This window comes from Lissotriton helveticus, chromosome 8, assembly GCF_964261635.1.
Source record: "Lissotriton helveticus chromosome 8, aLisHel1.1, whole genome shotgun sequence".
NCBI lineage: Eukaryota > Metazoa > Chordata > Amphibia > Caudata > Salamandridae > Lissotriton > Lissotriton helveticus.
In genome coordinates this window covers 211,683,140-211,707,333 of record NC_136069.1, presented here as the reverse complement: position 1 = coordinate 211,707,333, position 24,194 = coordinate 211,683,140, and the positions used below count along the sequence as shown (strand labels likewise).

The window sequence follows — 24,194 nt, the reverse complement described above, 5'->3', positions numbered from 1 at the left end:
CCGGGGGCCACGGGGGGCAGCCCGACGTCCTCCGCCCCTGCCGTCTGCTGTCGGGTGCTTCCACAGTCGGTCTGCCCGGGCCCAAACCGGGGTCTCAATTTTGGCGCCAGCCGCTCCTCCCACGTCCGTCGGCCGGGGCCTTCCCAGGCAGGGTCAACTTGCGGTTCCCGGGGCCGTGGGCGGCACCACCGGACTCATAGCTGCGCCGGGGGTACTCCTGGCAGTAGTGGACAGTAGGGCCCCTTGAAATCCAGCGATGTGGGGGCAAAACGCTGTGTTTATGCGGGCAATGGGGGAATTAGGGCAGGGAGCCACGCAGACCTGTGTCCGATCAGGTCGCCATCTTGGCCACGCCCCCCAAGTTTTTGTTTTAAACAAAAAGTATTACTATAATCAACCCCACACCATGCATCGCATTATGCCCTGCTGCCAGACCCTGCACCCAACACCCCTCCTCAGAGTTGCAGCCAACCCACAGGGCCCAACACTGTACAGCAGTGGGGGTTAGGGGCAGGCCCTGGCACCCAATCCAAATGAAAAGAACCCAACGGCGGACCTTTCGGTCTGCACCTCATGCTTGGTTTTGTGAATTTAAAAGTCCTGTGCACAATTACTCCAGCACGTGCCGTTGTTTGGTGCCCCTGTGTACCAGATACTTGGTCAAAGCATATGGAGGTGCACCAGGTGGAGAACTCCAATCAAGCTTATTGTATCAAAACCTATATTTTCTCTTTTTTTTCCCCAATCACCTTTTCTGTATTTACATGTACTGTCCAGCCAGTATATGTAAATACAGAAAGAGCAATGAAAAAAAGAAAACAAAGGTTTTGATTGACCTGGAACCCACACCTTCATGGGCATGCATGCCAGACTGATGCTACAATATAAAGGGTACCATTTTAAATAAGGCAAACCTACTGACTTTGTCAAAGGGTCAGAAAGCCAAAATATACAAAGTGGGCCTATTGGATATAATAAAGGATCAGCATATTATGTAAAGGAGGCATATTATCTTTGTCATAAAGTTTCCCATAATTATAATTATATAAATTCACACTTTGCAATATTTAATAAAAATGATAGTCCTTTTTAGAGGAACCTTATAAAATAATATTTTCTTTGAACTTTCTTCAGCCCATAAATTGTTAGCCACTGAAATCACCACGAGGGGCTCTGCACTCCAGCTCAAACATATCCAGCTTGGAGTGCTTTTTAAAACATATGCTAAGCTCTCCTAGGGGCATGGATCGAATGACCCAAGAAACGTAGTATTTTGTATTTATTTTACTTTTTAGGTCGAGCCTAGACAGCCCTTGCGCTGGTTGGAAGAACTGTTGTATGTACTTTGTGGGATCTGAAGATCAGCCCTAGGACTTGTCTGCTTCCGCCTTTGCTTAGGGACTTTTTTTTCTGTTCAACTGCCTCTATTTAACTGTCTTGATAGAAAACGACCAGTAGAGGTCAGTAAAATACTAGAATTGCTTTCTACTTATGGACTTTATTTTTCTGGGAACTGCCTCGATTTAACTTTCTTGATAGACCAGCAGAGGTCAATAAAATACCAGAATCACTTTAGCATTCCCTAGATTCCAGGCCTTAGAAACTTGTATTCAACGAGCACCGGTAAACAATATTTCTTGCAAATCTTGTATTTTCAGAGATCTGGTCACCGAAAAGGCTGATTTTATATTAAAAACAGAGCTTTGGACAAGAGAATTTCCCAATGAAAGGCAGTATTTCTCTCCTTGTGTTACCATACCTGGTGTGTTACAGTTTGTTGCTTACTTTCCCTCCATCTAAAAGAACAGTAGACATTTCAGCACCCAGGCAATGTGCTGCATAGTTAAATACAAATAAGGTCCCAAAGGTGAGACCGATTGCATTGCAAATGTTTGTTTAATGTTGCTGGGGGTCAGCCGCACTCCCTTGCAACCCCTTCAACATAAATAAATGCATGCCTACTAGTGGCCCTTCCCTTTCTAGGGGGACCACCAGGATCTCAAACGTAATTAAGCAGCCCTCACGAGGCATTATAGGGTCCCCCCTTGTTTGGTGCAGTGAAGAATAAATGAACTGCACCTTTATTTATTTTTTAGATTTGTGTGCGTCACAGTGCCCACCCAGGACATCCACAGGCATAGTTTAGGGGTTGGGTGGGTCCCAGGGACAACAAGACACCCTGCAAGTGGCCCCATAAGCCTGACAGGATTTTTTCTTTTTGTTTTTAGTTTTAAGACTTGGGTGATTGGTGCTCTTCTAGGTCATCCGCAGCTTTTTTAAAGTTAGGGGCTATGAGGACAAGCTCAAAACCTGCACAGCCCTGCCAGCTCCCAACTGCATCCATCCTGGCTGCGGCAAAACCTGTCATTGCTCCCAACCTGCGGGAGCAGCTTTTCTTTTATCACCAATCCTGTGTTCCCTGCCAGCTAAAGCACAGGCAGGGAGAAACTTTTGTGCTCCCATCCGGCAGGAAGTTTCTGCTCTCACCAAGTGGGAGCAAATTAGACTTCCCCCTAAATGTGCTCTCGTGGGCAGGGAAACCAGTGTCCTGGGAAGGAGGTCCAAATGACACAGCGAAGGAGCCTACACCTTGGGGGATGGGGTCTGCACCCCCAACCCATTAATAAATCACTGGCTCTAGAGGATGGGGACACCAGGACCTCTGAGGCCAAGGGAGGCAGTCAGCACACCCCATCCCCTTTAAACTATATTGCGCCGCCCCTCCATGCGAATTTGTGGTTACATTTAATTTAAAAAAATAAAGAACGGTTGAAAAATTACCCAGGTTTCAGACTGGATTCGGAAACTTCAGCAGTACCTCTGCATCAGGGTAGGTAGCATCGTGCAGTTGCAGATTGATGCCGTTCAGCTCCAGAATGGACTTTGGGAGCCTATATAAATGCCACACTAGCTCGCTGACGACAGTTGCTTTCCAGAGTGACTACGTTCCCAGAAGCCAAGCCTCATAAAAAAATTGGTGTGGCCAGTGTGCGGATTCCTAGATTTGGGATCTTATTGATAAATGGAGTCCAACCATAGAACAGGTAGGATGGAAGGGTTGGGGAGGATGAAAGGGTTGGGGAGGATGAAAGGGTTGGGGAGGATGAAAGGGTTGGGGAGGATGAAAGGGTTGGGGAGGATGAAAGGGTTGGGGAGGATGAAAGGGTTGGGGAGGATGAAAGGGTTGGGGAGGATGAAAGGGTTGGGGAGGATGAAAGGGTTGGGGAGGATGAAAGGGTTGGGGAGGATGAAAGGGTTGGGGAGGATGAAAGGGTTGGGGAGGATGAAAGGGTTGGGGAGGATGAAAGGGTTGGGGAGGATGAAAGGGTTGGGGAGGATGAAAGGGTTGGGGAGGATGAAAGGGTTGGGGAGGATGAAAGGGTTGGGGAGGATGAAAGGGTTGGGGAGGATGAAAGGGTTGGGGAGGATGAAAGGGTTGGGGAGGATGAAAGGGTTGGGGAGGATGAAAGGGTTGGGGAGGATGAAAGGGTTGGGGAGGATGAAAGGGTTGGGGAGGATGAAAGGGTTGGGGAGGATGAAAGGGTTGGGGAGGATGAAAGGGTTGGGGAGGATGAAAGGGTTGGGGAGGATGAAAGGGTTGGGGAGGATGAAAGGGTTGGGGAGGATGAAAGGGTTGGGGAGGATGAAAGGGTTGGGGAGGATGAAAGGGTTGGGGAGGATGAAAGGGTTGGGGAGGATGAAAGGGTTGGGGAGGATGAAAGGGTTGGGGAGGATGAAAGGGTTGGGGAGGATGAAAGGGTTGGGGAGGATGAAAGGGTTGGGGAGGATGGAAGGGTTGGGGAGGATGGAAGGGTTGGGGAGGATGGAAGGGTTGGGGAGGATGGAAGGGTTGGGGAGGATGGAAGGGTTGGGGAGGATGGAAGGGTTGGGGAGGATGGAAGGGTTGGGGAGGATGGAAGGGTTGGGGAGGATGGAAGGGTTGGGGAGGATGGAAGGGTTGGGGAGGATGGAAGGGTTGGGGAGGATGGAAGGGTTGGGGAGGATGGAAGGGTTGGGGAGGAAGGAAGGGTTGGGGAGGAAGGAAGGGTTGGGGAGGAAGGAAGGGTTGGGGAGGAAGCTGCAGCTAGGTATTGACTTCAAGAAAGAGTGTTCATGAAAGAAAGCAATTTGTTATTAAAGCGGACTTCTTGATGCAGATTGCTCACCGTTTGAACAGATACCAAAGCTGTACGCATTTGGATTCTGGTGTGTGGATGGACTTAAAGCAGAAAGTCCTGCAGGACTGAGTGGGCAAAATACCCTTCTCGGTGAACCTGACTGTCTAGAAAATAGTGCTATGTGAGGCTATGAAGGGAAGCCAAAGTAGCTGCCTGGCAAATGTCCAGGAAAGGGAAGCCACATGACAGTGACAACAGCTTTGGCCCTGCTAGCATGAGCGCACATTCCTTCTGGAGGATGCTTTTTTAGCCAATGCATACCAGATTTTAATGCACAGTATGATACAGCGGGAGATGGTTCTCTTCTGCATAGCCTTGCCTTTTTGCACCCTAGAGAATCCCACAAAGAGCTCTTAGTTGACCCGGTGTTCTTTGGTACAATCTACTTAAAAGCTCAGGTCTCTTATGGCTAAAGTGGAGTCTATCCTCTACCTTGATGGAGAAGAGTAGCATAGAATGCAGACAAGGGGATGTTCTGACCGAAGTGGAACGGCATCACAATTTTAGGGAAGAAAGATACCAGTGTCCGCAAAACCTTATTGTCTAGGAAGGCGGTATATAGCAGATTGACAGACCTTGAGGTTCACTCCCACCGCGTCAATGTTTGGAGACTAGGAACATTGTCTTATGGGTGAAAAACTGCAAGGAACAGCGATAAACCAGCTCAAAAGGGGCACCCATCAGGAATCTGAGGTCCAAGTTGGTGTCCCACTTTGGAGTTGCAAAGAGGGAGGAAAGAAATGTTGTAAACGTTCAAAACCACAAAAGAACTTGCGACTTAAAGAGGGGTGAACTGGCATCCACAAAAAGGCCGAAAGAGATGAAAGCTACCATTTAACTGTGCCCAGAGCAATGTCTTGCTGGGCCAGGTACACAACTAGCAACGAAACATCACATTACCTTGCATGGAGAGGGTCTACCTGTCAAGTACCACTCAAAGCCACAAATTTGGCCCAACGAAAGGCATACCGTTTTTGTCGAGGGATGCCTGGCTGCCAAGATGCCATCAATGGATGAAGCTCAAATGTGTTAATTTGCTGCCGCTCAACTGCCAAGAATGAGGGTGGAGAATGCTAAGGACTGAGTGCGGAACCATGCCCTGCTGCTGTGACAGTAAATCCTCATGAGGGGACAGCATGAATGAAAGACAGATGCTTACGCCCAGGTTTTCAGGGCACCATACTCTTACTCTTCTTACCCAATCCGGGGCCACCAGGATGACTTGGGCCTGGCTGGTCTTGATCTTCCCAAGAACTCTGGCCAGGTGTGGCATCAGCAAAAAGAAATACAGACGTTCCGAATTCCACTCAAGGCAAAAGACATCTCTATGGAAGATACACTTCAGAAACACCAAAGAAATGTGGTGATTACATATTCACAGCACTAGAGAATAGATTGAGCCAGGTCACTACCCATTTGAGTAAGACACTTTGCACCACCTGAGGTGGTAGTTGCCATTCACGATCCGCTACATGCCAACAGATGAGCTTATCTGCCCTGGCATTGAACAATCCTGGCACTCCAGTTCACCAACAAGAGGATTCCTTAGAGGTCCAGCCATTTCCAGAGCAGAAGGGCCTCCTAGCACAGGGTCCGTGACCCCCACACTGCCGGTTTGTTGAAGTACCACTCAGCGGCGGGACTGTCTGCGAGCACCTGTACCAGCTTTCCCTTGATGAATGGAAAAAAAGGCTCAATGCCAAGCAGATGGCCCTTCGCTCCAAAAGGTTGATATAGAATCAGGACTCCGCTGGAGACCAGAGGGCTCTGATCCCCCACCTCAACAGATGGTCACCCCAACCCAGAAATGATGCATCCGTCACCACTGTCAGTTCAGTTTGGGAAAGGGCGAGGGAGAGGGGTTTTCCCTGACCCAATTGTGGCCCAGTAATCACCACTGCATATCTTTTGCAGTTGTTTCCAAAATCTGAACATGGTCGAGAATTCCCATTTGTGTTGGGCCCACTGACAACTTCGATCCCACTGTAGAGCCTGCATTTAGAACCAGTTAGGGAGAACCTGGTTTGGCAGTTTGGGCTGGAATGTTCTAATTAGAGCAGGGTCAAGACTGATTTGCACATAGCTGGGTCCAAACTTAGGTGCAAAATGATGGCATGGGTAATTACCATAGACAGATTAATTCAAGCATTCGATCCATCACGTTTTTTGTGTACTTTAGTATGTAGCACCTGCCATGCTCCACCAGCAGGATGCCATAGCCCATTAGTCCCATCAGTCTCCAGGTAAACCTCACTGAAATCCGGGCGAAGACTGAAAGATCAGGATCATAGCCTGATGTCCTGGACTCTCTTTCCTGGAGAAAAGGCATGAAAGCTAGCAGTGCCTAGAATGGCTCCGATGAAGAGGAGTGCCTGGGAAGAAGTCAGGTGTGACTTTGGTGTGTTAGTGAACTCCAAATATGAACTGAAGTTTGCTATAGTCAGGAGGTGGTGGACAACTGCCTGGGGAGATACCTCCTGCAACAGCAAGTGGTCGAGATAGGGAAAGACTGGAAAGCCCTGAAATCCAAAGGTGAGCAGCTACCACCACTATCACTTGAAAATACTTAGACCGAGGTGGAGCACAAAGCAAACCGAAAAGGCTCCTGTCCCACTACAAACTGCAGCTATCACTGATGACCCTACAGGACAGATATCTGAAAATAAGAGCCCTGCAGGTACACCACCACTATCCTTTTTCAAGGGTCGTGGCAGACAATATGTGGAAAAGTGTTCGCATTTTGAATTTCTCCTTCCGGAGGAAGGTGCTGAGAGGGCACATCTAAAATAGGATGAAGGCCTCCATTCTTCTTTGGCACCAGAAAGTTGAAGCTGGTGGGAAGGGCATAGCCCTTCAGAACAATTTGCAGGGCACACGGTATGAAGTTATAGCCTACTGACAGCGCAAGAATTGTAGTGGAGCACAGCCACCCGGTGAGAGGCAGGACACTAAGGGCACACTAAACGGTTTGGCAAATGGGGCTGTCGGAGAAGTAATGAGCTGGGTGGCTTGTTGACCTCAACCACAGAGGCAGTGGGCAGTACAGCTGTGACCGTGAAACTGTTGGATGCCTTGTGTGGGTTGAATTGGCTGGTGGTACGGAGTACAGCTGCCCAAGGCATTAAAGGAGCAGTAGGTCTGATGCAGCAGGTGAGGTGGAGAAAGTAAGCCCAGGCAGAGTGCTCTGGCCCTGCTCTTCTTGAACCATTCTAGAGCAGAGCCTACTTGTCCACCAACAGGCAAGGCCTGATGAACAGCATGATAATGTAGGACAACAGGATATCGCACAAAAAAACTGGTGAACAGCAGTGAATTGAGAAGCTGGTGCCAATGCCCCCCCATATCCCTCAGTAGACTCGGTAGTGTCCAAACCACAACAATTTGTCCTAGTCACAACCGTCCTGTATGGCCTGTGTGAGGACAGGTCCCAGATGTTCAGGAACACGTGGAAGGACTTCAGTTACCAAAACCCAAAGGTCATATAAACCTTGCCCCAGCATGCAGCTAGCATTTACTGATCTAGTGCCAAGCTGATGGATGAAAAATAAATTCCGAACGGCTCCTGGGTGGGTGAGGTGGTGGGGGGGGGGGGGGGGTGAGGGGATAGTCTGGAGCATATTCTGGTGTGTCTTGCTTGCACCACTAAGCTTTCAGGGGAGGATTGCGGAGAGAAAAATGCCAGGTCGCATGGGGCAGGGCAGTGGAGTTCTGTAATCTGGAGGTTGACCGGGGGAGAGGGGGCTATAGCAAGGTTTCACCCACACCCCCAACAAAGTATCTGTAAGAGCCTCATAAAAATGTAAAAGTGGTTCAGTGGACATTTTACTGGCTGAAAGACTTGTGTAAGAACATTGGTCTTGACCTCCAAGATGGGGGGGGGGGGGGTGGAGAGGGTGGTCAAGGACTTCGGCCACCCTAAACATTACCTTGGCAAAAGGAGCACTCTCCTCAGTGGTTAGGCAAGGGGTGAGTGGATACCCAACTCAAGTGAGTTATCAATGCCTCTAGTATCCTGCAGGTCATCATACCAATTCTCCTTATGAAATGGTTGGCCAATCCCATCACCAGCCTAGTAGTCGGTCAGAATCAGTGCCGAACCAGGAATGCAGGGAGTGCATTAGTCCTTTTGGAGGGAGATCTAATGGAGGAAGTTGTTCCACTACAGCAGCAGAGCACAAACTGGTGCAGACTCTGCATCAGAGAAGAAAACTGGTGCCTTTTCTTCCAGCATAGATCTTCCAGCATAGATGTAGTTTGATTTAAAGTACTGAGACCCAGCGTGGACCATGGAGCTGGAGGCAAATTATCCAGTCTGGGGCCAAAGTGTGCCCCATTGTGCGATCAGACCCATCTGACACTAAGGGTGAACCCACCGGCAGTATGCAGGGATAGAACCTCAGATTAGTGGGGCCAGCTGGTAAGAGAAAGGAAGTCAGCAAGTATCCAAAAGTTGGGAACATGGCCTGTCAAAACACAGATCTGTTTAGGCATGCCGGACGGCCTTGGAAATGCTTGTAGTGCTGGGACATGTTGTGGAACAATCTCCGAAATCCTGCAACTTGGGGAGCCCCACACCTTCTCATGGGAGAGTGAATGGCAGGAAGGGGCCAAGTCCTGCTTAGATACGTTTTTTTCTTGGACTTAACCAAGTACTGGACTTACCCAAGTACTTTGATTGAGACAAAGACCAACCTCTGCACCAACCTCGTACATGACCAGCGCCGAGCTTTCAACTTAGCCTGGTCTCATTGCTGAAACCTCATGTGCTTGGAGATGTAGTGTTTCGCCTTTTGGTCTCGTATGGCCTTTGGGTTCATCGATGCTCAGTCACTGCAGGCATTTGAGCCATGGCTTGACTGCAGGCACCATAGGTAATCTGATGAGAATTATTTGTCAAAGACATCTGTTTGGGACTGTCATTACAGGGCTTAAAACCGGTCGTTTTGGTAGGTGCCTTGTCCCTTGCATGACGCGAAAGACATTTTTGATCACTGTAAGGGTCTCAAAGCAATGAGAGCTTGGGATCAGAATCGCTTGGCCCCAACAGGAAGGAACTGATGTCAGCGTGCTGGACTGGTGCCTATATAGGCTACTCACATTTCCAGAGAGGAACAGTGTCAGTGCAGAGCCACACAGCACCACATACCAGAAAGCAGACTTACTACTGAAAAGTTTCTGGATCCAGTCGGACACCTGGGGACTATTCATCTAGAAGTGTCAATCAGAAAGTTATTTGTGGCTATGTCTCATGCCCCAGCCTAAGGAATTCTTCTGTACCATTTCAGATGGGATTAGACAAGTGATGTTTAGAAGGACACCAGCCTCTAATCAGGACATTTTCCTTATGTACTCCATTGACATGATGGCTCTCTAGGACTTCATACTTGCTCTGTACCCCAACCTCCTCTTTCCATAGCACTAGAAGTAACTCCACATATTCATAAAATACCATATTTTTCTTTTCTCCATTATTACTTGGAAAAATGTTCAGCTTTTGCCACAAACTTTTTAACTGGATTACATTTTTTATTTTTTAAATCTTTTTATTGAACATGCTTATCACAAACACCAGAGTGGACAATACATGGACGATTACATTTTATAAGCACATTTTATTTCACCTTTGCTTTTAGTGCTGCAAAGAATAGTATTTCAGATAACACACACCAGCTAATCACCAGTTTATGGCTAATCAATAACAGTGAAAAACAGGAGCTTTGGGAGTGGGAAGATTTACATACCACCAGATTCCACGAGAGGAGGAAAAATAGAAATTATCTGGCCAAACTAGAAGCAGATCTTTTATAAAGCATAACACTAACGTCTCATTAGAAAATACCAAATTCTCCCTAAACTTGCTTCCACGAAGTATCAGTTACACAACAACTGCAAAATGTGCCAGTACATTATTATGCTTAGGAAATTTGATGCAACATACCTGGTTGTGAAAGGCTTGGGTTAAAGGCATACCCTCTGAATCTGGTAGCGGCTTGATCAATTCCTGGAGGACACCGATAAGCTCACTGAAGGAAAGTTTGCTGATCACAGCGGACAATGGTCGATGGAGAATTGGAAGGGACTAAATTTACAAATAAACAAAGAAGATGCAATAAGCTATGCTGCTTTTCCAGCATGAAATGTGATTGAACCAACAGCATTTCCAGAGTTGTCGACAAGTCAAAGGAGTACTGGAGACAAGCACAGTGTAATTAGTTTGATAGCGGTCATTTCTATTATAGACACTACAGAGATTTCAAGATCCATCTCACCATCATAAATCGGAAAATACAAGATATAGAGATATAGATATATCTATATATCTATATATCTATATATATCTATATATATCTATATATATCTATATATATCTATATATATCTATATATATCTATATATATCTATATATATCTATATATATCTATATATATCTATATATATCTATATATATCTATATATATCTATATATATCTATATATATCTATATATATCTATATATATCTATATATATCTATATATATATATATATATATGTAAATAATATATCAATATATCTATATAACAATACACCAAAGACTTCTGTATACAGAAACCTCACGGACACTTTAGGTAGTTGTAGTAGATATATTTAATGACTGCACAGCAACGAGTTTCGTCTTGATCACGCCATGAAAACAAACAGTGTACCACACACATATAAACAGTTCTGCTAAACATAGAAGACAGACTGTATTCTCGTCACTATGGTGTAATTCACAAAGTAAAATAATGTGAAATAAAACACAGCGGCCATCTTATCACTGTTATAACAAGCATTTGCAATGCAATAGGTCTCGCATTAATTACGTTTGAGCTATTAGCATTGCTAAATATTGCAACACCAATTGCAACAAAAGTCTATAAATTGTAGGCCAAAGAAAATGTGTATTTATTTTTGTAGCAATGGTGGCATGCTGCGCTTTAGATGAATATGTTTAAAAGTAAAGTGCGCCACACTGCGATTGCTACAATAGATAATTGTGGATGCGTTAACAATTGATGTGTGCACTGACGGCTGTTGGTGTTTGTACCTGGTGAAAGTGTGCACTGACGACTGGTGGTGTTTGTGCCTGGTGAAATTGTGCACTGACGGTGTGTGTGTGCGTGTGTGTGTGTGTGTGTGTGCGCGTGTGTGCGCGTGTGTATGTGCGCGTGTGTTTGCGCGCGCGCGTGCGGGTGTGTGTGTGCGCGGGTGTGTGCGCGAGTGTGGGCGCAGGCGTGTGCGCGGGTGTGGGCGCGGGTGTGGGCGATAAATTAAAGTAATGGTTGGGAAAGAGAATACAAAAGAAAATCCTCCAACCATCATTCACGCAGGCCTTATTCTGCTGTCGCTACAGACAGCAAACATTAGCCATCAATACTCAAGGCCCCCAATTTCATGAGTTACAATTTTATTTAGTGTATTTTTTATAAAGCGCGGACATTACCCGAGGGTGTCAGAGCGCTGTAAATCTGACGTCAACGAGGCAAAAATGCACCCCTCCCCCCATGAATTTATGCCTGCTTTCACAAAGTGCATGTGCGTTTTAGTGGTGTAAGAGACAGACCCTTCACCGTCGAGTCATCGCACTGCACCAAGCATCCACCCTCCATCCCTGGGTGCGGTACTAGCCACTTGGGGAGGATTAACGATCCCAACCATGGCAGTGAAGTCTACAGCTGTGTGTGGGAGTGTAATACTGTATTACACCCCCACACACAGCTGTAGACTTCACTGCCATGCTAATACACAGGGTGTTTAATGGTGCCCATTGCATTCAATGGGCAAGTCCTGATGATTATCACTGTAGTGAAAGGTCAGCCCGGATTACTCACAGGAAGTGCGGTAATTAGCACCCGGCATCAAAGTGAATGGAGTGGGAGCTCTGCCCCTTCCGGTCGGTGCATTGCGGGAAGTGGGGGGGGGGGGGTTAATCTGTCAGGTCACTAGAGGAAGTACTTCAGGGTGTGATGAGGGGTTGGGGGTGATACCTTTCCGGGTGTCTCACGGTGAGTCAGTGTTAAAGTTGTGAAGGGTTGGGGGTGCGGGCCAGCAGGTGCGCTACTCAAGTCGGGACGGCGGTTCCTGCGTGAAAAGCGTTGTGACCCGATGGGTTAGCCATGGACATGCGAGGCAGTGCAAGAGTCAAAGTGTCGGCCCCGGTGCCACTTCACCTGCTGCACTCTTGACAGCACCTTTTCCGGCTCACACCTCACTCGGTCTTTCAGGGCTGGGCGCATGCGCAGGGACTTACCTTACTCAAGTGTTTCAGGACGAGGTGGGCGCAGGATCAGGATTCCCTAAAGATGTCCAGGGGGCGCGCACACGAAGATCAGTCACTGGGCTGGGGTGAACAGACAGGAACGCTGAGAGGGCCCATCCTCACCCTTCCAGGCACACTGCTCATGGCAACTCCCAACATGCCAACTCACATGTCATTCAAAACAAAGAACAAGCGCGTTTCAAACAGCAAAATACAAATTGGGCGGCACACTATGCTAAGCACAGATTTTTGGCTTAGGTGTTTATGCCACGTCCTTAATTACATTGGCTACACCCCTTTGAGAGAACCCCTAGTTTTTTCATCCCACTTAAAGCCCTGCTAGGGAGTCACTTGGAACCCAGCCTGCTTCAGCTTCTAGCGTGTGCTCTGTGGTAGTCTTAAACACTTTCATGTGTCACATCTTTATTCGCGCGGTTATTAAAAACCATTGCAATTCTAGAACAAGTGTGTTCGTATTACCATGACGACCAGCTCCTGAGTCATGCTGCGAGCTACGCACTGGCACTAGTGATGACTTTTAAGAACTAGTCCCATCTCCCCATCACCCGCCCGAAAGTGCAGTACCTCGGATGTAGGCGCACTTGCTCTCGTCCAGTTGGCTGCATGATGACCCGCCCATGGTGCCTCCGGGACGGGGTGCTCGCGGGTGCCCGGGTCAGAGCGGTCAGTGGCCGGCGTTGGCTGTTCAGGGAGGAACTCCGTGCGGATGCTGCTCCCAGCTCCTCTGTGCGAGCTCCCGTGCCCATGTTGAGTAAAAATGAAAACTTCCTGCCAGAGGCCGTGATGTGCAGCCGTGAGCATCCCGAAACCGGAAGTTCGGGTGCGTCACACCTGTCGTGGGGCGGGACTTCTATCTTCTATGGGAAGCCCGTGCCCACGGAGTGGCTGGCCCAGAGAAGCAGTACTGACGCGGGGCTTCCATGCCTGAGGGAGAGCCCCGCGGTGGCTGCAGAAGTCAGGAGTGGCTGCTGAGGCCGCCGATGCAGTGAGTGGGGCGGGGCAATGTGCGTGTGTGCGTGTGTGTGCGCGCGTCTGTGTTTGTGTTCAAAGAAGGGGGGCTGGCTGTGTGTGTGTGTGTGTGTGCGCCGTTCGTGCATGCTGCCCAAGCGAAAGCAGGGGCTGTGTGTGTATATGGAAGCGCGTCTGCACAATCGCGACTCTTTAGAAGTGCGTACACAGACATCAATCGGCGTGTGCCCCAGTCTCTACCACTTGGCAAGCAAGACGACCACAATAGATCTCTCAGGCGACACCGCTTTCATGCTGCATCACCAGCGAGACCTAAAAAGGATTTCTATGCAATACTACCAGGCAGTCTTGTAATTCATCAAACTCACTGGGCCAAATTGTTATAAAATAAATTAATCGAAATATGTGCTATGTGAGTACATTTCAAATAAACATTTTATAGCGTTGTCACAATTCTTTGCAAGAAATCTCTAATGGCGCAAGATAAGAATCGGTACATACGTAATTTTCAACATCGGTACATTCATACGAATTTCATAATAGTCAACCGCTGATAATCAGTTGACAACGTTAGTGTGATGACTTATCTAATTCAAACTCCAAAGCTTTATTCAGTGTGTAAAATACTGAGAAGACATTGGCATGTACTGTTAGTAACCTCGAGAAACATCTAAACAGCTGTCCCCAGATCACTTCAGAAATGCAGATCCTTGAGGGATGACCTCAGTCCCAATTCAGTGACTGAGCTTGTCAAAACCAGCAGGGCCAGTCGAGTAGGTTTTAGAGACTGAAGAAACTGCAAGGCTTGCAGTAACAGCGCTGATTGTACCACACTTTCGATCTCAGGCAGCCAGAGGGAGGTCATGAGAAAGAAAACACTATCATGCAACACCACTTATTGTGTATATGCACTAATCTGCCCATGCAACAAAGCCTATATAGGCAGCACAATACATTGTGCCAAGAAACGTGTGTTAGAACACGTTAGGACCATTAAGCACAATAACAGACAATATCCAGTTGCCCGACATTTCTTTGAACACCATTTCCAAAATTAAAACAACTGCGAATTGTGGTCATTGATGAGGTCCCTGAGAATGTGCGTGGTAGGAATAGACCACTCTCACTTCGGAAGCTAGAATCCAAGTATATTATTGATTTGGAAACAATGACCTCGCTGGGATTAAATTCCAGTGAAGAACTTTCTGTACAACTGCAACAGTAGAATTGTAAATTGTAATATGAAATTGCTAAATTCATTGCTAATGTCCGTAGTGTTTATCTGCAATATGGTTTTAACATTTTATTTTCAGGTATTGGCACGTGTTTTTTTGCGGCTCACGTTATCACGGAAAACTTGCCCACTTGGGCAATACTGTGGAACTTTCGACCTCATGTAAATATTAGAATTTATTGATTCAACGTGCGCATTAAGGGTACAGCATTTATAAATTAGTTTAAGGATTATGTGCCCACTGGGGCATAATCGCTGAGTTTTTTATAGACTTCAGGCAATGATATTGAGCATTCTATTGTATGCTAAAGTGTAAATTTTACACACTGAATAAAGCTTTGGAGTTTGAATTGGGTACCTCATCACACTAACGTGGTCAACTGATTATCAGAGGTTGACTATTATGAAATTCGTATGAATGTACCGATGTTGAAAATTACGTATGTACCGATTCTTATCTTGTGCCATTAGAGATTTCTTGCAAAGAATTGTGACAACGATATAAAATGTTTATTTGAAATGTACTCACATAGCACATATTTTGGTTACTTTATTTTATAACCATTTGGCCCAGTGAGTTTCATGAATTACAAGACTGTCTGGTAGTGTTGCATAGAAATCCTTTTTAGAACAGTGATAAGATGGCCGCTGTGCTTTATTTCACATTATTTTACTTTGTATTCTCATCACTACGGTGTAATTCACAGTCTCTCTTCTATGTTTAGCAGAACTGTTTATATGTGTGTGGTACACTGTTTGTTTTCATGGCGTGAGCAAGACGAAAGTCGAAACGCATTGCTGTGCAGTCATTAAATATATCTACTGCAACTACCCAAAGTGTCCGTGAGGTTTCTGTATACAGAAGTCTTTGGCGTATAGTTATTGTGCAGGGCTACCGGTTTCCGGTTCATGGACCGCCCTGGAAGATGGCCTCTGTCAATACCGGACCCTGCATATTATCCATCTATCTATCTATCCATCCATCTATCTATCTCTATATCTGTATCTATATCTATATCTATATCTGTATCTATAAAACCACTGCAAAGACGGATCTCAGTTCACTGAACCAATACATTTCTTTCACAAAGCATAAGAAGGAAAGACCAGAGGTAATTGTAATATTCTGTATATTTTATGCTCTTGACATTGCATTTCTATCTATGTATATTCCCTGTATTCTGTTACTATGGCTCTTTAGAATGCTGTTGTGTTCACTGAGTGCATTCCATGTTGGGAGCACTCTGGCTTTGACCACGACATAACTGGATGGTTGTTCTATAACTGCTAAATTAATAAACAACCTTTTAACTACAACTCTGCCTCCCATGGATTTCTACATAATTTTACTGGCGACGATGCGTGCTCAACATATGTAACCTCCTTGGGACCCGCTGAGCTGTCTGCTATCAAGAATACTGAGAGAGCCTCATCTCCTGTGCTGTTCCTGCGCCGATCTTGAGCTTCAATCTACTACCCATTTGACAATTTTAACACCAGACAGAAGTCAGGAGACAGAAGACAGAAAAATCCCAACTTTATACTATATCTGCCTCCACCTGAACTTCGCCAAAAACTGTGAGATTTTCTATGTCTGTGTGTTTGACTTATTTATTTCCTTGCCTGTGTAAGGCGACGTCTTTGGGTATATTCCCGTTTTTTTTCTCGAAGCTCTTATTCCGCTTTAATTCATATTTTTTTTGTGACATTTGAGGCCTCTCCGTTTACCTCGGCCGTTAACTGTTTATTTTCAACAACTACACAGAGCCTGCTCGAGCCTTACCTCTCGTGCCCCGGCTTCTCTGTTCCGTCATTTTCCTTCCCTGAGCAGTGTCACAACAGCGTGCTCCGTCACCGCGTCTGATACATCATCAAGCTCAACAATTTACTCTTCTCTTCCCATTGGACGATTGTCTACGCACTCCAGATTGGTCAATTTCTTCTTTCTCTTGTGACGTTCACATCTCCTAGCAACCAGTCACCGCGGATCCTAACAACCAGTGCGCACTGTTCAAGCCGTGCATCGCTGATGCACACAGCTTATCTATCGATCAGTCACCGCAGATGCGCACAATTCAGGCCGTATATCGCTGATGCACACAGCTGATCTACCAATTCTTCATATTTCTTCTAATACGCACAATTCACGCTGCATGTGCACAATTCACGCTGCGTATCGCTGATGCGCACAGCTCTCACCAATTATACAAAACTTATTTGTTGTAAAGTCATTACTAATATGCACAGCTCCTCTTTCCTCCTCCATACAGCTGGACTACATCTGTGACATTTTGTATCCTCAACAAGTGTGACCCTTTACTTTCTAGCACAATAATTATTCACTTTCATCATTTGTTGATATAATTTTCACATTGTTATTTATTTAATTTTCTATCATTCTAGTATCTCAGTTATGTCTACCCTACAATCTGTCAATCCTCCTCCAGCCTTCTTAGAAACTCCTGGTGAACCTCCCATTAGATGGGAAGTTTGGCATGATGCCTTTGAGAACTACTTAGGAGCCATTGGTGCATCTAGATTTCGCCCTGAAAGAAAAAAATGCCTTCTTTTACACTCTCTGGGTTTTGAAGGTAGGTCTGTCTTCAAACATCTCCCAGAGTTACATGTTATCGAGGGCGCTGTGTCTGATGATTACATTGATACTGTCCAAAAACTTAAGACTCGTTTTGACAAACAACCCAATTTAATGGTTCGCAGACACACTTTCTTTAAGAGGAAGCAAACTGATTCTGAAGATATTGATACTTATATCTCTATCTTGCGAAGATTAGCTTCTGATTGTAAGTTTGAAAACTTTAATGACCAACTTATCAGGGATCAATTTGTTTGTCATTGTAAGGATAAGAATATCAGACAAAAGTTATTAGCTATGAGCGATCCTTCCTTAGATGACACTATTAAGTTAGCTAAGAGTGTAGAAACGTCTATGGTTTCTCTCAAAGAACTTGAAGATAAAGTAATTGAACCTATTAATGCCTTAAGTCTAAATTCGTCTTCAAGACTCGTCAAGAGGAGATCTATCTCCAATTTTCCTAAAGGAAAGGCTTCTAATAAGTCAGAGTCTTCGTCCTTTTCTCACATGTGCATTAGGTGCGGCAATCCCTCACACCAAAAAGGTTCTTCTTGTCCTGCTTCTAGTGTAGTTTGCAATTACTGTAAAAAGGTAGGACACTTTGCAAAAGTTTGCTTAAAATTGAAAAACAAAAAGAATTTCAACAAACCTGTAGTTGGTGTTGTTGACTCTGATTCTTCCTCAGAATCTGAAATAACTATTGGAGTTGTCATTGATTGCTCAGAAGGAACCATCATTGAAGGTGATCCTGATTCCTGTGTCGACCCTATCATTGATATTCCTGTTGGTAACAAAATTTTGAAACTTCTTGTGGATTCTGGTGCTAAAATTACCATGATTGATAAAGAATTATTTGACAATACTTGGAATAATTCACAACCCCTTCTTCCTCCAGACCGTGCTCCTGTGTCATACGAAGGAAGGAAAATTAGTCTTCTTGGTTTTTTTGAAGACATTTTGTGTTTTCAGGGGAGGAAGATTAGAGGGAAAATTTATGTCGCCATCAAAGGGCTCAACATCTTGGGCTGGTTTCATCAAGGTCTCTTCGGTATGACACTTAAGCCTGGTGCTAAGGAACAAGTTTTTATCGCTACCTGCACTGACTATTTACAAATGTTTAAATGCAAATTTCCTTCTGTTTTCAGTTCAAAATTGGGTAAGATAAAAGGATTTAAACACAAAATTATTGTTAAAGAGGGTTCAACACCTGTTAAGCATAAACTTCGGGGCGTTCCTTTCAGCGTCAGAGATGATTTGAAAAAAGAACTTGAAATGCTGTGTGAGAATGGTGTGATTGAACCTGTAGAGTCCTCTCTTTGGCTTTCGCCTTTGGTCGTAGCTCGCAAAAGGGATGGCAAACTTAGGGTCTGTGTTGACCTTCGCTCTGTCAACAAAGTCATTTGGGTTGATTCTCACCCTCTTCCCCGTATTAATGACCTGTTTGCTGCTACCAAAGGTGCTAAGTTCTTCACCAAGTTAGATTTAGCCAGTGCATATCACCAGGTTGAGCTACATCCTGACTCCCGTCATATGACTGCTTTCATCTCTCCTTTAGGCACTTTTCAATATCGACGCATGCCTTTCGGCTTAGCCTCAGCTGCGTCGGTGTTTCAGCGAGTTATGAGTAATATCTTGGAAGGTGTTAAAGGAGTGACGGTTTTTCAAGATGATGTATTGATTTTTGGCAAGGATGTTTCCTCTCACGATTCTGTCCTTGATAATGTGTTAAGTTTGTTCCAAGACCACGGTGTTGTTCTCAAATTGGAAAAGTGTAAGTTTATGTGTACCGAAATTGAGTATCTTGGTCACATTTTGACACAGGATGGTATAAAACCTAGACCTGGGCTCTTGGACGCTATTTCTAAGGCTCCGATTCCGTCTGACAAAACTGGTGTGAAGTCCCTTCTTGGTATTTGTGAATACTACGCCAGGTTCATTCCCCACTATGCGACCATTGTACGTCCTATTAGCAATCTCTTGAAAAAGGGCGTTAAGTTTGTTTGGTGTGAAGAATGTGTTAAGGCTTTTGAAGAGGTCAAAATATCTTTGACTTCTGATTCTGTTCTTAAGCCTTTCGACCCTGCTTTGTCGTGTTGTTTGACTGTTGATGCAAGTCACGTTGGCCTAGGTGCCACTTTAACGCAAAATGAGTGTGGGATTGAAAGAACTATCAGTTTTGCATCCAGGGTTTTGAGATCTGCTGAAATTCAATACTCCGTAATAGAAAAGGAGCTCTTAGCTTGTACTTGGGCTATTGAGAAGTTCAGGCCATTCATTTGGGGTAGGCGTTTTCTACTTCAAACAGATCACAAACCTTTGGTTAACATTTTGGGTGGTGGTATTACCAAGTGTTGCACACCTAGGATCTTGTGAATGGTGACTAAGCTTTTACAATATAATTTTGATGTTGTGTATATTGCGGGTGGAAGAAACGTGAGAGCAGATTTTTTGTCCCGGTTTCCACCTCCAGTTTGTGATGATGATGTTGATATCTCTTTTTCCAGTCTTATTGAAGAAGACTGCTATGATTGTTTGGTTGCTTGTGTAGACATCCCTGAATTACACGTTTGCTCTGAAGCAGAGTGGAGAAAAGTCTTTGAAGATGACAGTGTTCTTCAGGATGTGTGCAATTTTGTCAAGGTGGGTTGGCCGCGTGAGAAGGTTTTGTCTGCTTCTCTTCAACCTTTTTCTTAGGTGGGACATGAAATTTCCATTGAGGATGGCATCCTACTGCGTAATGACAAAATTATTCCTCCTTTTGCATTTAGGAAAGACATCATTGTGAAAGCCCATGAGGGTCATTTGGGTTGTTCTCTCACTAAGCGCAGAATTCGTGACGTGTTCTGGTGGCCTGCTATGGATTCGGATATCGATCTTTTTGTTGCCGACTGTTGTATCTGTAGGTCCTAGATAAGAGTCTCAAAACCTGGGTTCCTCCTCTTATGCCTGTTGAGTGTCCTGATCGTCCTTGGGCTAAACTCGGCATCGATCTAATGGGACCCTATTCTGCTTTGAGTGGGTGTTCTAAATTTATTTTAGTCCTAGTTGACTATGCTTCTAAGTGGCCAGAATTTAAGTTGGTAAAAGATGCTGATACCAAGACCGTCATCGAATTCTTGTGTGATATTTGGAGTAGGGAAGGTTTTCCTGAAGTGTTGGTTTCCGACAATGGGAAACAGTTTGTGAGTCATGAATTTGATGATTTTCTATCCAAATCAGGTGTTAAGCATATTAAAAGTTCCCTTTATCATCCTCAAGGGAATGGCCTTGTTGAAAGGATGAACAGAGTTGTGGGAGATTGTGTAAAGTGGGCTAGGAGTAGTAATGTTGAGGTCAGTAAGGCCTTGAAAAGCATGATTTGGTTTTATAGGACTACTCCTCATTCCTCCACCAAGGTTTCTCCCTTTGAGTTAATGAGAGGTCGCAAACCTAACACGTCGTTTTGTCCTGGATGGATGTCTAAGTGGATGAAGTCTACATCTGACGTCACGAGTCTCATGTCCATTGTAAAGGGTAATGTTTTACTTGCACAGTCCAAGCAAAAAGAAAATTTTGATGTAAAAAAAGGTACGAAGGAGAGTGTTTTGGAGGTCGGGGACTGTGTGAGAATTAGGAAGTCTATACATGTACACAAAGGAGAAAGCAAATTTGGTCCTCCTGTGAAAGTTGTTAAGATTGTGGGCAATGCTGTACAAGTTGAGGGAGGTTTCTGGTGGAATTTAAACAAAGTTGCTAAGGTCATCAGTGACCCTTCTGTTGTCACTAATGAAACTTCTACCTCGTCTCCCTCTAGAAGATCCTTCACCAATCTTCTTACCTCCAAAACTCCTTCCTCTGAATTTGGTGTTAGGAAGAGTACTCGCACTGTAAATAGACCTTTGAGGTTCAGAGAATAATTTTATTTCTGTTTTCTTTTCCCTTTGTGTTTTTTTTATTTATTTCATTTTGTTGAGAAAGGGAGGTGATGTAATATTCTGTATATTTTATGCTCTTGACATTGCATTTCTATCTATGTATATTCCCTGTATTCTGTTACTATGGCTCTTTAGAATGCTGTTGTGTTCACTGAGTGCATTCCATGTTGGGAGCACTCTGGCTTTGACCACGACATAACTGGATGGTTGTTCTATAACTGCTAAATTAATAAACAACCTTTTAACTACAACTCTGCCTCCCATGGATTTCTACATAATTCTTTCAGACCAGCTTCCTCGATCAAGTATTCACCTTGTAGGCTATCCAGCTACCCATACCCATTTCATACCATACTTGGTGGCAATGATAAAACTTTAATTAGGTTGTAGGATAGTTTAAATTCTGGAGAGCATCAATGTACAGGACATTTTTTGAAGGAAAGGGTACATAAAACAAATCTCGTTTGAGAATATTTTTTGAGAGATTTCTCCAACCTGAACATGACTCCCATTCTGGTTACGATTAGAGATACTGTTCTGATCAAGTTACCTTGGAATAAATAAATATTTAAAAGCTCAGAGTGCCTTTCCACTCGCAAAAAGTGATCAGATTGCCTTTGCATCTACTGCCACCGAAGGGATTTAAAAGCAGATGCAAGCTTATAAGTAATAATCAGGGTACGTTTGTGAACTACCTAGTCAAAGTAGATTCACATAAGAATGTTCTATCTCATTATTTTCAACCTGGCAAGTTAATGCCGTAACAAATATCAGAAAGGTAAACTGCTAACAAGGGGAACATTTATGCCAAGATACACAATATAAAAGTTTAGGATGCTCAAATAGTAACATCTAGAATCAAAATGTCATCTTATATGCAAGCCTTTTTAATGGAATTAAGCTAGTGAAAAATTAAAATGTAAGAGCCACATCAATTGCTTGAGTCAAAGTAAACTTTTCACTTTACCCAAATATACACTATATAAATAGTTCCAGGATTCCTTTTGTCAATGTTTCGGAACCCCCCTCTCCAGAAGATCAATATAAAGTGTCCAATGGTGAAATCAAAAATGGAACAGAGAGGTGGGCTTAGCGTCGATGTTTTGGTCTCAAGTGGTATCAAACCGCAAGACCATCCTCAGGACCAGTATGATTTAAGCAGAGATATAAAAATGACCCCAAAGTTAGATTTTTTTTTTTTTTTTAAACAAGAACGCTACATAAAAGGAAAGTGTGTCTCAAGCGTGATACACCTATTGTGATCATAGAATACACCACCAAATAAATGTAAGGCACATAATGCAGTGAGAAACGCCAAGAGGAAGGCAAGACCTGAGAACAGAAATCAAGCAAAAAAAAATACCTAACAAGGGGTGCAAACACCCGTAAACATAATAAAATAATGCAAAGTCAGTGTATGAAGACAGATTAGTAACTCGCATTCGAAGAATTCACTGCTGATTCAAACAAATGTAAATCGTAGTTAAAAAAACCCAATATCCAACGCCAACATATCTTGTTAAGCCTTACACACGGAGCATAGGGAATTTTTGAAAATGGTGAATAAGATCACCTCAAATGACTCAAAGTGCACTTCACTAATTAATAGTACCAAAATAAACAAAATGCAGCGTGATCATTCCAAATGTTTCTCTATAACTTGAACCAAAGTTATAAAACTCATTGCCATGAAAAACGTACTTTAGCAGAAGACTTCAAACAGTAACTGGTTGTACATATAGGGAGTTGTTCGTAAATTGGGCTGGCCTGTTAGCCCCTCTGATTTAACTAAAGGCAACCTGAATGAGGGCTATACACAGCTGGTGCCTATCGCATCAGAGTTAAAAAGATTAACCGTTAGACTGCAGTAAATCCAATAAATGGCTGCCATCTTGGATCCCGTAAGAACTGCAAATAATGAATAATGCTGAAAAAACAGGAGGAAAATGTGTAATATGTAAGGCCATAGGTCGTAATTGTGTTGATAGCAAGTATTAAAAAGTGATCAGCCTCCCTTATTTATCTGAAAGCAACCTAGACGTAGGCTAGTCATAGCTGGTGCCTGTTGCGTCAGAGCAAAAATACTTAACCTCTAGACCGCGGTAAAACAAATCAATAGCAGTAATCTTTTATTCCAATAAAGTGCCTTGTTTATTTGTAACACACAAGTAGACAGAAAGCAAATTGTCTGACTTAGAATGACCTATGAAACAAGGGACCCAACAAGAACTCAAGTATGAGGCAGTGTGCACATCTATCCTACTCTATTCTACCTAGTCAACATGCCCCAATAGCCAAATGAAAACTGTCAATGGAAATTGCTAAGTTGGTGTAAAGCGAACACATGGGAGAACTATACATTTCAGGGATTCCAACCCCAATGAAGTGACTGCACCTGAAATCAACTCCCATTTCAAACCCTACAAACATATAAGGATGCATACTACATATTAAGTGCATTGCCTGTAACTTAGTATAGGCCAACGCCAGGATGTCTTAAAATTGATGAGGAGAAAACCACCACATTAAGGCCTTTGAATGAGTTTCCTCAAACATTACAGATACTCTAGTAATTTTGAATTGCTGCTGTTAGGAAGGATTCTGGTCAAGCAGCAACCACAAACTTAGCCAAGGTATGGCACAAGGAACCCCCAAATTAACTTGGGCTCAAACCCCTGTTAGCTTGGGGAAGAGCAGTGCGGCTTAACTTGGAGGTAATGTGTAAATTATTTGTGCAACACTTCAAATAGTAAAATAGTAATAAACACCACTCAAAGACCGCACACCAGGTTAGAAAAACAAAGCTAAATTTAATAAATACAAGATCAAAATGACAAATCAAACCAGTAGAACTATTAGGATTTTTTTTAAAATAAGCTGCTAGATAAAGCCTAAAAGCATAAAGCGTCAACCAATATCTGGTCATGCTGGATTGGGTCAAAATCAAAACTTCAGGCGGACCACAATGGAGTGCAGATCAGATACAGTGCCAGATTAGCCCCACTG

General features: G+C 44.2%; 1 protein-coding gene across 4 annotated transcripts in view; it reads right to left on the bottom strand.

Moving 5' to 3' along the window:
• The window catches only part of PATL2 (PAT1 homolog 2), a 358,628-nt gene that overhangs the window by 59,223 nt on the left and 275,211 nt on the right, over window positions 1-24,194 (bottom strand). For all 4 annotated transcript variants that reach the window (XM_078655954.1, XM_078655957.1, XM_078655956.1 and 1 more), the window contains one exon: window positions 10,117-10,257. In XM_078655954.1, coding sequence (XP_078512080.1) covers window positions 10,117-10,257 — 141 coding nt within the window. The remainder of the gene's footprint in view (window positions 1-10,116; window positions 10,258-24,194) is intronic.